We start from the raw sequence: 14954 nt of genomic DNA on the forward strand, positions 1-14954 counted from the left end.
CAACCACAGTAGATAATAGATAATGAGGATTGTTGAGCCAGTTTTCTAAGGATTAAAGGGACATTTCAAATGCACAACAAAAAGGTTAATAACCCACATTAGTCTATCATAATCTGCACAACAACTTGCTACATAAAGAGTGTGTATATGTATAGAATTTTGAACTGCTTCAACAGAAGCCATCAGCCACAGACTGGATTTACGTATGTGATGAATGAACCTATGAATATAAACCTCAGATCCTCTGAGTAACACAAGCCAAGAGAAAACATTGACTCATTAATATTGACATTACAAGGTTGAAAAGGACGAAGACGAGGAGACGCACCGTAAGCATAAAAAAACAAACTCTCTCTGGTATATGAGATGTTTACAAGAGTTGTTAGTACACTGGGTTTCAAAGAGACAGGGATGAAAGTCAGAAGTGTTTGTGTGAGTATTAATGACTACAGTTCTAAAGGTTTGTTCATACAGGAGAGGTGTGGATGATAATGTGTCAATCAAGTTAACAGAGTCACCAAACCGGACACGAACTGAGCCTGATAAAACATGAAAAGTTTACGTTTTGGGTTCATTCATTGATAGATCCTTTAAAATATATATATATTCTGGTACTTGATCCAACAGATAATCACGCTGTTTATCACTTGTTTCAACCACAATTATTTCTTGAAAACTGCTGACAACCATTTTTTTAAGTTCATCAGTTCATTTCAAGAAGTTCCTCTCTGTCACATTAAGTTTCCAAATTTGAACCAAATTTTGCACATCCCAGTCCTCGCTTATCCGGGGTTGTACGAGGCTGGCAGCGAGGGGGAACTTTCTGCACTGCTGGTCTTTATTGCCCTGCAGTGGTTGATGTCCTGAACCAAACTTGAAGAACCAGATTCTTGTTTGCCTGGTAAACATTCCACCCAAGAGGCTGTAGTAGCGTGCCGTGTCAAGTGAGGATCAGGGAAATTTGCCACTTCTTTTCTGGCAGACACAAACCACCAATTATCTAAACATCTCAATCGTCAGTTGTATGATAAATTCAGATTTATTTCATGGACGAAAAAGCCAACCACACTTCTTCCCTTCAGTTTCCAGTTGACAAACCAATGGGTGTTAAAGGAAGGTTTCAAAATGATTCACATTCAATTTTAAGTTAAACTGACAAGACATTTACTGTACCACGGGATGATTCTGTTGCTGTATAAATGCTTTCCAAACATGATTCCATCACATTTCTCGTGTTGATCTAATTGTGGTTTTTGACCAGCATGAAGGAACAACGCTATTTTTGTGTATTTCCTTTGCACCGTGTCGAACAACAACTTTTTTTTTTTTAATGTCACACTGAATATTTAACCTCAACTGTGAGCCAATATAAAAAATGAATTAGTTAAGGTAAAGCAAATGTGTCTTACATGTAAGATCAAAGTTACAATTAAACTTGATGAAATGTTTTTCTTTAGTTCTTTCAACTTCTCTCAGCTACTACCACAAATAAACATTTGTATTGTATAAAGAAAACTCTCAAATTGGCCACAAGTTGTAATAGAACAACATTTCTTCCAACTTACAAATATTTGAACTGATATTTTCTTATAAATAAGCAATTTATTTTTCATTTTTACACATCTGAAAAAGCCTGCTTCTCTTATTCAACAAAGACAGCTAGTGTCAACCCTAAGACAGCTAAGTTACCCCATAAAGTGTAATAACCAAAAAGTTAGCACAATAGTGAAACAAACACCCAAACAATCCATTATTTATCATTTTTTAACAGTAAAATACACCTTGTTTTTTGCTAAGAGTGTTGAAAAAAACCCAGTAAACTGACAAATCCAATATTGAGAAAGCAAAAGTCGGGCGTAGGAAAGATGATTCCAGCTTTGAGACGAGCGGGCTGCAGCATCAATAATAAATGATAGGTGGTGTGAGGGCGGAGAGGAAGACCGGAGCTCGCGAGCATGAAAGTAAAACCCGTAATCAAATCATGATTGTCTTCTCATGTGTGACAAAAGAGCAATTTGGGAAATTGTCTGCAATTTAACGTAATACCGCACGGTCGGACACATTGTTCAATCCTCCACTCTTGATCCGAGGATGACAATAACTGTTAACGCCGAGTGGGGCCAAAAAAAGGAGGTTACCCTCTGCTGATAGTGATGCAAGGAAATATGAAAACCCACTTCAAAGGAAGAAGAAGAAGAGGAAGAAGAGGAACCAAGGCAAAGAATAAAAATGAGTCAGTTCAGACCACATGGTCGACATGTGCTCCACAGTTCACATGTGGAGTCACTTTAAATATCCCTGATGAGTTCATCTCAGGTTGAGGTGAACGAGGTTTGAGTAAAGAAGCCTGATTCTTTTTTATAACAGAACAACCACTTAAACCTTTAATCTATAGTTTTCTGTTCCGTGAAAAATGTCTGTTGAGTTTCAGTTGAGTCAAGGGACTAGCATCTAGAATTAATCACCGTTGTATCAGCTTCAACTGCTGCAGTGCATTCTGGGAATTGCTATGCAAATGAAGAGAGTAACTATTTAAGGAATTTTATTACGAAAAAATATTTTTAAATTCTTTTTTTGGATTTATATTTAGCATTATCCAACTCAATTTCCCCACTCGTATGGATTTACTCCAGGCACTCTAATTTCCTCCCACAGTCCTGAAAATTAAATAAGTTGATCAAGTAATTTTCTATATATATATACTGTATATATATATATATATATATATATATATATATATATATATATATATATATATATATATATATATTGAAAACTGCCGTGGATTGGGGACCTGTTCAGGGTCTTCCCTGCCTCTCACCCTAGTTAGCTGGGATTGACTCTAGCAAGGAATTAAGGTAGATGTAGAAAACAAATTAATTAACATAAACCAGCAATTTAACCAAAGCTTTATTTATTTTATATTTCTGTTTTTTGAAACAAAATTAATTGGCTTAATACTAAAATTGTCATGATCTACTATTAATGAACGTATTACTCATTTTACTGTGTGTCAAATAGTGATTCAACTTGACTTTTAGGTTGTTGTTCATTCATTCATTTATTGACAACAGCTTTATCCCGGGGTCGGGGTCGGGGTCGCGGGGAGACTGGAGCCTATCCCAGAGTCATAGGGCGAGAGGCAGGGGACACCCTGGACAGGACGCCAGTCTGTCGCAGGGCTAGGTTGTTGTTTTTCTGTCAAATTTGAGTTTAGAAATTTAAAAAATGTTATTTGTTGCTGCAGTCGAAATCCTTTGCTGACATTCCTGCCATTGTGTTTTTTAACAAGTTCTACGAATCAACTTTATTTGGGTCTTCCAAACTGAACACATACTACTTGTGTGTACCTGCCCTGCACACATGTCTCACATTAATGAATTTAATCTAGGATAATACAACCATAATAAAGATAACAGGACTATGTTTGCAACACTTCATTCCAATATCAGTCATTGTCTACTGCAGTAGACAGTGGAGGGGGTTGGGGGGGGGTTTGGGGGGGGGGGGGTTGAACTGGAAAATCAAGCGAGAAGAATTCTTGTGAAAGAGAAGAGTTGCTGAATAGTGGATATTTCTGAGACAAAGAGTGAAAAGAGACGGGGCATAAGGGAATTGCAGGATGTGGCAAAAACCCCACTGTCTCTCGTGTCTGTAACATCTATTACATTGTAGTGAATAAATTAACCAGCGCCGCAGTACAACTGGAGATGAATTCAAATCATACACAAAATAAATGGTGCTGTACAATAAACACAGCAATGTATCATAAACTACCCAAAAAACGGGTTCAATGGTGAACCAATTGGGCAGAGAAAATCAGCTTCTATTTGCGAGTGGCGCTCCAGGCGCAGCAGGAAAGAGGCAAACACAAGCACAGACCGGGTCGGGGGAATAGAGAAAGGGATATTAAGTGACATAAGAGGTATTGCAGGAGGAGGGTTGCTACCGAAGGGCATTCAGGGAGGAGACACAATAGAGGAGGGCAGGCTGTTAGCTGCATGAAATCTGAGTTTCCCTCGGAGATTACACTTCAATCCATCTGCTACTAGTGTTTCCAGAATTGGAGCCTGAGCTAAAATACAAAAAAAAAAATGAATGAACGATAAAACTGTAATCATTCTTCCTGAACTCAACATTTATCTCCACCTGCTTAATGACGGACACTTATTCACGTCTGAAGCTTCATCATCACTTATCCTGCCCTGGAGGTTAAACACACAGAAGGTTAGTCACCGAGGCCTCCTCAAACACTGCACCTTGTGACAGCGTTCACTTATGGAGCGAGTTCTCCCAGCTGCCACCGCTGCAAACACACAACAACAACCAGGAGCACGAGACTGGACAAGGTGGATTACAATAAAGCAAGTGGATGAAGATCACTTGGTTTTTTATCTTTATTTCTACCTATACGACTCAACTACAGAAGAATAATCTGATATCAATACCAACGAATAACGTGATAAGATAGTATAACTCAAGCTTTAAAAAAACAACTTCATACAGTTCAGAATAATAAGAACTGTTTATTTCTGTTACTTTTTAATCTAAGAAAAAACCTCTTGTTTAATCGTACGCACATTTTTAGATTAAGATAAATATTTTACGTTACATTACATTGTTTGATTGCACTTACGATGTTTTGTTGACAGTTTTAAATTGTGAGGTTACAGTTACCTTTTTTTTTTATATTCAAGTGGTTTGAATAAAGTTAATAATTCGATTTAAGAAGTTTAATTAGTTAAAACATGTTTGATTACAGTTGAAAATAGTTGAATTAAAGTAAGAAATGGCTAAATTTGAATTAGAATTGTAAGACTAAAGTTATAATTGTTTGATTACAGTTAAAATTAGTGTTTTTTGGGGTTTTTTTTTACATTTAAGCTGTAAATAGTTTGATAACAGTGAAAATGGGAAAATAAAATGTTTGTATCATAATAATCCATATAAGCACTTGATCACTTAACTATGTTTTGAAATATATGAGACAAAAAAATGAATCTTCTGGTGTGGATGTTAATGGAAAAACACTAAATTATGAAAGTAATAACATGATAAGATGTCAAATGGCAAATCCATACTCCAATTAGATTTAAAAACCAACAGCAACAGTGAATTTCTTCACTTGCTTTGTCCTCAAAACGTTTTAAAACCAATACAACATGTGCATAACAATGTTCCTTCTTTAAAACACTCAAACCATGAAGGAAGAAGGAAACACAAATGTATTTTTTTTCTAGTGATACACTGTCTTTCTTTCTTATCAGAGCTAGATCAGAAAATTGCATTATAAATAAAACTCAAACGTGACAAATAGCAACACGGATAAAATGTTAATGTTTGCAGCCTGAGGCGAGAAACACAAAGAGATCAGTGTCGCAGACTCAAAGGAAAACTCCGACTCAGCAGAATTAGAGCAATAAACGTTTCTCTCTGACAACAGGAAATGTATATAAATACAATAAACTTGCTGGACGAGTAACAAAAGAAGATGGCGAGCGTTCATTCATCATCCTCCCATGATTATAATCCATATGTCAAATCAAGGACACAAGCATTAGTGAGAACTGCTGTGTGATGTGTGACGTGAGGAAAAAAAACAACAACAAAAAAAAAACTAACGATAATCTGATTGTTAGTTTCTAATTCCCAGACTCCAGAGAAGAGATTATGGATTAAATGTTTGCATGACTAGACGGGTTTCTGTGTCCAGCTAATCCAGAGGAGGAAATCACTGGAGTCCACATGTGGAATTGGATTAATAGTAGCGTGTTGTACTTGTTTACGTCTGATTCTCTTATAAATGTATTTAATCAAGTAACATCTACAATTGAGTATAACACGCTATAGATTATTTAGGGGGATCAACTGTTGCACATTTCAAAGTGGGATGTTGAAAGTTTAAATCACATTGGTCAAACTCATGGCCCGCGGACCAAATCTGGCCCATCTCATTTTATGTGGCCCCCCTGGTTGGCTCAAACAAAAGTAGATCAATATTAACATAGAGACTTGTTTAAAAATAAGTGGATAATACACATGATTTATCTCAACAAATATACAGAGTTAGGGCTGGGTGTCATTTAAGAATGTTCCATACTGGTGGTATTTTGAGTGCACAAGTGCGTTAACACTGAGAAGTGTACAAGAATAAAGTGCGAAACAGGCAGAAAATTGAGTATGGATCGATAGACACTTTCCACCCTCAACAGGTGCCATTTTAGAGACGTAGGTGGCGCTAAGGGTAAGCTACGTTACGATGGCAACGTCTTTGGAGCAGATACCGGCGTAAATGAAAACACTAATTTACCCACAAAACAACAATAAGAACAAACTGAAACAAGTTAATAACTTGTTTCGATTGGTGGATATCGCTGTCAAGTGTCGGCGATAGTGTTCCAACGGTTGGTCGAAATCAGAGTTAAAAAGTAGTAGAAGAAGGTGTTGAGTCATTTCCGGTATTGTGTATTGTTTATAGTTTGATTGATTTGAGACGGTACTACCCTGTCGAAATCTCCGCACTGAGCAGTAAGTAAGCTGTCATGAAGTGTACTATAAAGCAGAGCGCTCAGAGAAGTACGTGGTTTGAGACACAGCACAGTACTGATAACAGTTCTGATAGCCGTACCGTTAGCACTACATTCACTTCAACACATTTTACTTAGTAGAAACAAACACTGTCCTATTTATAGTTGATTTTCTGTTAATCTGTCCAACACATGTCAGTGCATCGTAGCTTTTCCTATTTTGTTTTGACAAGCGCTAAGACTAGTTAAGCATCATCTCATGTCCATGTGTAGCAGCAGCTCCAGTCAATCGAAGTCGTGAGTTAAACGTCCGACGCTCTTGCCAGACTGTCAGGTCTGCAGCTCCTCTGTGACGGACGTTTTCGCTGCCAAACTCCGGCTGAAGGAGACTATTTACAGTGAGCCGCAGCCCCGCCCTTCCTGCCAAAAAAGAGGGTCATTGTGCCACAGTGGCCCACAGGAGAGACTTTGGATTTAACTCCCGGGCCGTGTCACAGAATCTCTCTCTGTCTCTGGTCAACCGTTTATAACTGCACCGGTTTGAAGTCTGAACCCAATTGTGGCGTTAATGTGAGAGAATCATGGTGGAGCAGACATAAAGCACACATATTCAACTATTTCCACAGCACTGGTCATTCAGATTAGTTTTATGGACGAGAACATGTTTGGATTCAGTTAATCGAAAATAGAGATGGGAAAATCAAGAAATAAAGTATTAATTTTGTACTGTACCAATAATATATATAAGTTAAAAAATAGATAACAATTTTTATTATTAGGGGCAGAAATAATAAAATTGTTTGATTACAGTTTAAAATTGTTAGAATACAGGTGAAAATTGTTAGATTACAGTTGGAAATTGTTACATTAGAGTGGAAAATTGATGGATTACAGTTGAAATTTTATAATACAGTTGAGAATGGTTAGATTACAGTGGGAAATTGTTAGATTAAAGTTGAGAATGGTTAGATTACAGTGGAAAATTGTTAGATTAGAGTTGAGAATGGTTATATTACAGTGGAAAATTGTTAGATTAGAGTTTAGAATGGTTAGATTACAGTGGAAAATTGTTAGATTACAGTTGAGAATGGTTAGATTACAGTGGGAAATTGTTAGATTACAGTAGAAAATTGTTTGACTACAGTAGAAAATTGTTTGATTACATTTTAAAATTGTTACATTTGAGAGGAAAATTGTTAGATTACAGTTGAAAATTGTTAGATTACATTTGAGAATAGTTTGATTACAGTAGAAAATCGTTTTACTACAGTAGAAAATTGTTTGATTTCAGTTTAAAATTATTGGATTAGAGTTTAAAAGTGTTACATTAGAGTGGGAAATTGTTACATTAAAGTGGAAAATTATGATATAAAACTGTATAAATGTATGTTTAAAGCTTTTAACTGTGAAACGACATTCGTGAAAAAGATGAGATTAAAATAAATAAGTTATTTTAAAACACTTCCAATCTTGATTTTTATGTCATTTGCTGATATCAAAGGAATCAACAAAGATCATGTCAAAGGCGCTGCATGCGACACAAAACACAACGGCTGTGGATTTGTGTTTCTAATCATTAACTTCTCATTCCCCTTCTGGCACATTTCTCGTGGCTGCTCACAAAAGCGTAATAATTCAGCACACATAACAGAACCTGACGTGGCCAGCGGAATCGACCTGTCAGTTACCCGTCAAAGATCATTTGCACATCTCAATCAAACGCACATACGACTCCCAAAGTATATTTCTCTCGTTTTAAAAACTGTAGACGTTTTCCCTCATAAACATACAGCGAGGAGATTAAACTGTTTATTTCTCGGCTCAGAGAAGTGCAACTCGGGCCTGGAGGTACACAACTCAACATCAAGCGTCTTTGGATACGAGTGTTTGTGTTACGCAATAGTGGAGTATTTCCCATCTGTGCTTCTCTTCTGCCCACGCACGGCTGACCGAGCGAGAAACAACAGCTCCGTCTGTGCCAGGCTTCTTTGAATCACTGTAGTAAAAGACCCACCACGTCTCACATCCAAACACCAAATCCACTCCGGGTGCGAAGAGTCACTGATGGGGAAATAAACGGGACTATTGTCGGCTGCAGTTGCAATAATTCAATAGATGAAAGATTTAAATTTTGAAAAATTTGATTTTGAAAATGCACTTCAAATCATGGTAAAGATAAATGTAAAAGATTGTTTCCTAATTAAGTTTTAGAAACGTTAACAAGAAATGTATAAAAAGTTGGAAAAAATAAACTTTATTTACATATAATAACCATAATTAATATTGAAGAAATTTTAAAACCTATTTTAATATAATAATTTAACAAATTTCAAGTGTAATTTAGATAATAAAAACAATTATATTACAAATGCAAATCAATATTAAACAAATTAGTTCCTTATTACTGTAATTAAGGTGTTATTAAGTAATTAAGTAAGTAATTTTTATTTGTATAGCGCTTTTCCAGACCAGGGTCACAATGCAATATTCAATAAAGTATATATTTTAAAGATCAAGATAAAACTGATAACACAACAGGAGTTCCAGAAAATCAAGGAAAAGCATGAACAAATAGAAACGTCTTAAGATGTTTCTTAAAGGAGTCAGTAGACTTATTAAGAGTGAACTCATCCTATGCTGTCTAGAGTGTATTAGTGTGGCTCTCATGAGGTCAGTCTAAAACTTAGATCAAAAAAGGGTATTTAAAAATGTATTCATGTCCTAGAAAATAATAGATATTTAGTTATTTTCAACTTGATTTTCCCGAATCTGTCCTAGAAGAATCAGGTGATACAGAACTTTATAATAATAAATAACTCCTTAATACTCACTCAATTCATTTTAAATATATTTGTAGAAAACATTTTACAACGAGACGATGCAGAAAGTTCATTTTACAACCATCATCCAAGCCATTCCCCCCTCGTCCCCTCTTGTGTGCACCACAAACAGAAAGCAGACCTCTGCGGGACACCACACCAACATTTCACTTCTTATGCACAAATTCCAGATTATCCTCACTAATGCACGGGCTCTCCCGCAACACATCCCCCCATCCCCTCCATCTTGGTCCGGGCTCTTTTCCGGCTCCCCTCACTCCCCCGCGGGGCTCATTGTTGTGGAAAAGATGATAAAACAAAGAGGGCAGACAGTCAGTGATAATCCTGAACACAGCAGCTGGAGAATTAGCTTTTTTTCTCCCCGGATTTCAATCTCCATGTTTCTGTCGCCACGAAACAAAAACACTGACGGTCGCGTACACAAAAAGTGGGCGTTAATTAAAATTGAATATGTTTTTTGTTTTTTTATTTCACTTGAAACAGGACATATTCCAGGGTCTCTAACCATCACGTCCCCGCCTGCCAAACAGGTTCGAGCTAATTCCGGAGAGGGGCCCTTTAGTGTCTGCCTCCATCCAGATGAATGAATTATAGATGCTCGGAGACCCGTCCTTCATTTAGGGTATTTGGGCGATGAGTGCTATTTGGTTTCATGCCCGGGACCCGACGTTTTCTTGTGTGTACCACAGTTCATGACATTCCCAAAAAAAATGATTGATGTGAAGCAGTCAAGTTTAAAAATAACTTCAAAATATATTTAATTTCTTGTCCGGTCCAGCACAGCGAAGCCTTATTTGATGCCAGAACTCTGCACTCGCGGTCAAGTTAGAAGGAAAATAAACTGTATATGGTTCAGCGTCAGATGTTGAACTGCCAACTCATGAGGCCTTTACATGCTCTATTCTGAGTCTCAGTGAGATGAATATGTTTATCAAACTTTTTTGTTTTGTTCTTCAAGACCATGTTGATAAATATTGTGTTTAACTAGCAATAGCTAGCTAGCATTAGCTCTTATATCAATATTTGGTCAGTAAAGATTCAGCTGTTTCTTTGCTCATCATCTTCATGCATGACTGAAGTCCGGCCCCGGGACGTTTGCGGCCCTTGAGCAGAATTCATATGAACCGCTGTGGGCTCTGTCATATTTGTGGCTGAAAGCTTTTTCGAGGACCAGATGTGCTCACTTTGACAAGCCCATCAGTCACATGAAGAATTCCACAAAGTTAGCATAAGTCAGTGGTGCTAATTGCTAAAAACGACAAAGCTTTTTTCTGGTCTGTCCGGTGGTGAAGCAAGAGCTTACAGAATATGTTTTGGAGAAAAAAAACAGTTTCAGATGTATGTCTTTTTATTTCGACAGAGGACTCTGAGTTCTTTAAAGTACTTCATACTTTTCATGGAAACCGATTATAGAGATACACTAGGCATGTATCAGATTCAAGATTGAAAGGAGTGGAATCTCGACGGTATAGTTGGTAGTGTTAAATTTCTCCTTGGCGTTAAAATAACAACAAAGACTGATATTGATCGACTAGAAAAGCACTTAAACAGTGTATACATCTGCCAAGGGATTAATTTCCGATTTATATATTCAATAAAAACAACTTCTATGATTCAAAGTTTGTGTCAGTTAAAGTCCTCAACATCTACCAAGACTTGCAGAGCAACATTAACATCGTCGAATACAAAAACAATAACAAGTTGTTTATTTTATAGTCAAGTTTTTCGATTTTGCCAGTGAAAGGCAGTACAAGTGAATGATAAAACTTTTCATAAATCAATTTAATCAGTTCTACCTTCCCCCAATATCTAACCAATCCACAATTCTTTTCCCAAATATTTGAGTTATGTAATCTACAGGAAAAAAATACCCGCATAACCTGCACCACACCAGAAACGGTATGCTGTTCTCAACCCAAAATAGACCATAACTAATGAATAATTCAAAAGGAATACAAGCAAGAGTGCAGAAGTGCTGTTTCATTCCAGAGCATCGAAAGGACTTTTCAGTATGAATGGGTTTTTTGATGTCTTGAAAAACACATCAACAAGACTTTTTCAAAACCAGAATACTATATAATGAAAAAATGTAAGAAACTTACTAATATTATTATCTCTTTTCTTCACGTTCACTTGAAGCCAGTCGTTCATCGCTACAGACATTTAGTCAGCGGAACAGGTTTCATATCATCCTGCAGTGAGCTGTTGTTTTGCAGGTGCTGTAGCTTTAAGGCTGTAATTTGGTTGTGAGTAATGCAGCTAATGGTCTTCCTGTGTTGTGGTTTCGAAACCCTTCTTCTAGCATTCTGTGACAGAGATGAGCACAGGGACATATGTCTGGAATTACATACACTCAAGACAGGGTTAACCTGTAGTTTTGACTGGGATTGTTGTTCACCTCCGACTGACTGACATTCCAAGAAAAAAGGTTGGTCACAGATCTGTTTGTGATGATGTAAATATAATATATTTCCAGAAGAATCTTGCATGTTTTTTACGCTCCTGTGAATGTCCGCTGGACACTGAAAGACTCACGCAAGGTTCCCCATCACAACACAAAAAAAAAACACTCACCTAGATGGTCTCCGTGGTAACTGTTGTCATGTGAGGGTCTACCGTGGGCCAGGAGGTCGTGATGGATAGCAGGTGGCCAGATTTGTCCGGTCTTGCGTACACTCACTATGGTGGCCTCGGACATGACCACGTGACCTCCCTGCTGTCGATGGTGGCGCTTCTGCGACTGCGGCGTCGGCGGGCTGCTGCTGTCGAACGAGTGCTGCGAGTTCTGAGAGTTCTGGGACGGCGAGCGACTCTTCTCCCTGAAGGGCCTCCGGAAGGCGGTGGTGGGACTGGGCGACACGTGGCTGGACTGGCCGGAGGAGAAGTCCTCCTCGCTCGACGTGAGGTTTTCGTTGGAGCTGCAGTCCGGCGTGTAGCCGCCACCGCCGCCTACGTCCTCGAAGCTGCCCGGAGAGTAGGACCGCCGAGGCCACGTCAACAGGTGGTCGTCTCCCGCCATGTGTTCCCTCATCGTGACTCCACTGGAACCCACGGCGCTACCCCCGCTGCCACCTTCACCCATCATGACACCCCCAACGTAGACGCTGGAGTACGCCTGGAAGTCGGAAGGTTGCCAAGGGGGAGGTGGAGGCTTCCCACCGTTGGCCCTACCGGAGTGTCTCTGATTCGGTTCCCCGTCTTCGTACTCGGCATCATAGCCACAGGTGCTCTCGGTGGAACGACCTCTGTACACCGGCTTGGGGCGCAGGTCCCCCGCTACGGTTGCCAAGTTACCCGGGAGCGAGTGCAGGGACCTCTTTCGTTCCATCTGCATCGCCTGGCTGCCGAGAGAGCTGATCTTGTCGGAGACGTCGCGGTCGTTGACCCTCACCAGGCCCCTCTCGTGATGGAACTCCATGTTGGTGTAGAAAGGCGGTGGAGGTAGCTTCTCCTGTACTTTCACCGCATCCCCCGCCGAGTGCGAGTTTGCCCTCTTGATCCTCTCGAAATTGGAACGAAGAGCCGCCACTCCGAGCCCCATCCCCAACTTGTCCTTTGGGTCGGACACGTCCGGCGGCGGCGGCGGGAGGGCGGGCCTGCGGGGCGAGACGGACAGACCGCCCCTCTGTTTTGACGGCGACAGTCCGTCAATGTTGTCGCACGAGGTGGACTCGGCCTGAGGAGGGACCTCGAAGGCCGATTCCAGGCCGTCCCCGTGGGAGGCTGACTTCCTGGCCGGCGGCGGTCTCGGCTTGGATCTGCCCGTTCCGTCCGCCAGGGGCTGGAAACGACTCCTATCGCCGACAGGAACCCCGTAACCGACTCCGCCGGTCTCCTGTACGTGCGGCTGCTGAGACTCTGCTCCTTGTGCTGCCGCTGCTGCAGGGTCCACCCCCTCGTTCAAGGGGGTCTTCCTGAAGCCCCATCGCTGCTTGTCGTAGCTTTTCCTCTCTTTGGCGAGAAGCGTCTGCAGGTAGATCATCCGGAAACGCTCCTTGTTGACCTCTTGCTCCAAGCGCCTGATGGACGCCTTGCACCTTTCCAGCTCCTGTTCGATGCCACCAACCGACCTGAGCTCCATCTTGGGGGGGTCCGACTCGGGAAACTGTGCTTTCCACGCTTCAATGAATCCCACCGGCTCCACCATATTGTGCCTTATAAGCCTAGGGAATGAAAGTGGTCTCTACTACTATACAATCTTTTTCTTTTTTTTTTCAATATCAATGGACAGTAGGGGTTCAATAATTCACCTAGACCTTAGTACATCTCTGACACTCCTGTGTCAACAATACATCTCACCCTGAACGAGGTAAACATTAGAAAAAAGTAAAAATCCACGAGCATTATTCCACGACAGGTCCAGAGAGAAGAACCAGAACAATGTCAGCATCAGTGATCTCTGGGCAGCGGGTGGTCTGGATCAAGAGGGGAAAGAAACCGAAAGTGTTTTTTAATCCCGCTTTTAGGTTGTTTTTTTTGGGGGGGGGGAATCTCAGTGAAGGAGTCCGACCTTCTCTTCAAGACCACCCCGCTCAGGTGCTCCAGGAACCTGCCTGTCTTTGTACCCTCAAGGAGACCTGATGAGAAGCGACGACAACATCTGACCTCCCTCCGCACGAACAGCCGCCGAAATCCCGGGGGGAAAAAACCAAAACGTCCCGCTTCGTTATCCCATCGTAGCGATTGTTTATCGTGGGTTGTTTCTTTTTTTTCTTCCCTCCGCTCTTTCCCAGGCTGGAGAGGATCGTCGAGCCGTGATGGAGCAGCGGCTCTCATCTCAGGCCAGCCACACTGGAGGGCTGCGGGAGTGGGAGGGACCTTCGGAGACAAGGGGGTCCTGCTGGTTAAAGAGACAGAGCGAGGATGTTGTTCACCCCTCACCTACAAATCCACGTTATCCCCTCTTTTTTTTTTAAATGTATCACGTTTTAGTCTCGCTGTCTTCTTCTTTTAAAAAAAAGTCACTTAGCCGTTAGCTTGTCACTTTGTTCGATAGCTTTACTAGCTTTAAATACGCGATATATCTTAATATACTCACAGTGGTAGGTGAAGGAAGGTTTGTTTGGATTTATTTGAGTCGCTATTTTCGTTAATATTTAGTCCAGGTGTGATTTAAAAACGGGGTTTTATCTTCTTCTAAGACAGGTGCCGCTGCAGCCAAGTTGGCTTCTTTGTTTAACTCAACGCTGACATCTAGTGGTCACTGAGTGGACTTCACCAGCCAGACTCGCTTATTATCTATTAATTATTGAAGGAATACAAATACACGAAAGGATAGTTTCATCTATAATGTTGTGAGCCATCAAACTAAAAACTACATAATTGGAGAAACTAGAAAATCTTTCCGATTTTTCGACTCAATTGTAATCCATTCAAACCACTGGTTTACTTTTCTATATTTCGTACCTTATATATATAGTCGTTAAGAATGACTAGATAGATACATTTTTTCAAGCATTTAATTCGATATCTTACGAAACACAAGTACTTGGTCCATTAATAGTGTATTGAGCCAAGCAAGACATTTAAAATGTAATTTATTTGATATTGACCATTTTAGAGAAAATTAAATGCTTATTTTTAATTA

At 40.0% G+C, this 14954-nt stretch overlaps 1 protein-coding gene across 1 annotated transcript in view; it reads right to left on the minus strand.

Annotated features, from left to right (window-relative positions):
- bcr (BCR activator of RhoGEF and GTPase) overlaps positions 1 to 14141 on the minus strand; it is a 74777-nt gene extending 60636 nt beyond the window's left edge. Inside the window, exon 1 of the mRNA XM_087791339.1 lies at positions 11942 to 14141. Within this exon, the coding sequence (XP_087647465.1) occupies positions 11942 to 13514 (1573 nt within the window). The 5' untranslated portion in view covers positions 13515 to 14141. The remainder of the gene's footprint in view (positions 1 to 11941) is intronic.
- Positions 14142 to 14954: the final 813 nt, after the last annotated feature.

Source organism: Callionymus lyra, chromosome 5, assembly GCF_982586985.1.
Source record: "Callionymus lyra chromosome 5, fCalLyr1.hap1.1, whole genome shotgun sequence".
NCBI classification, from domain to species: Eukaryota; Metazoa; Chordata; class Actinopteri; order Syngnathiformes; family Callionymidae; genus Callionymus; species Callionymus lyra.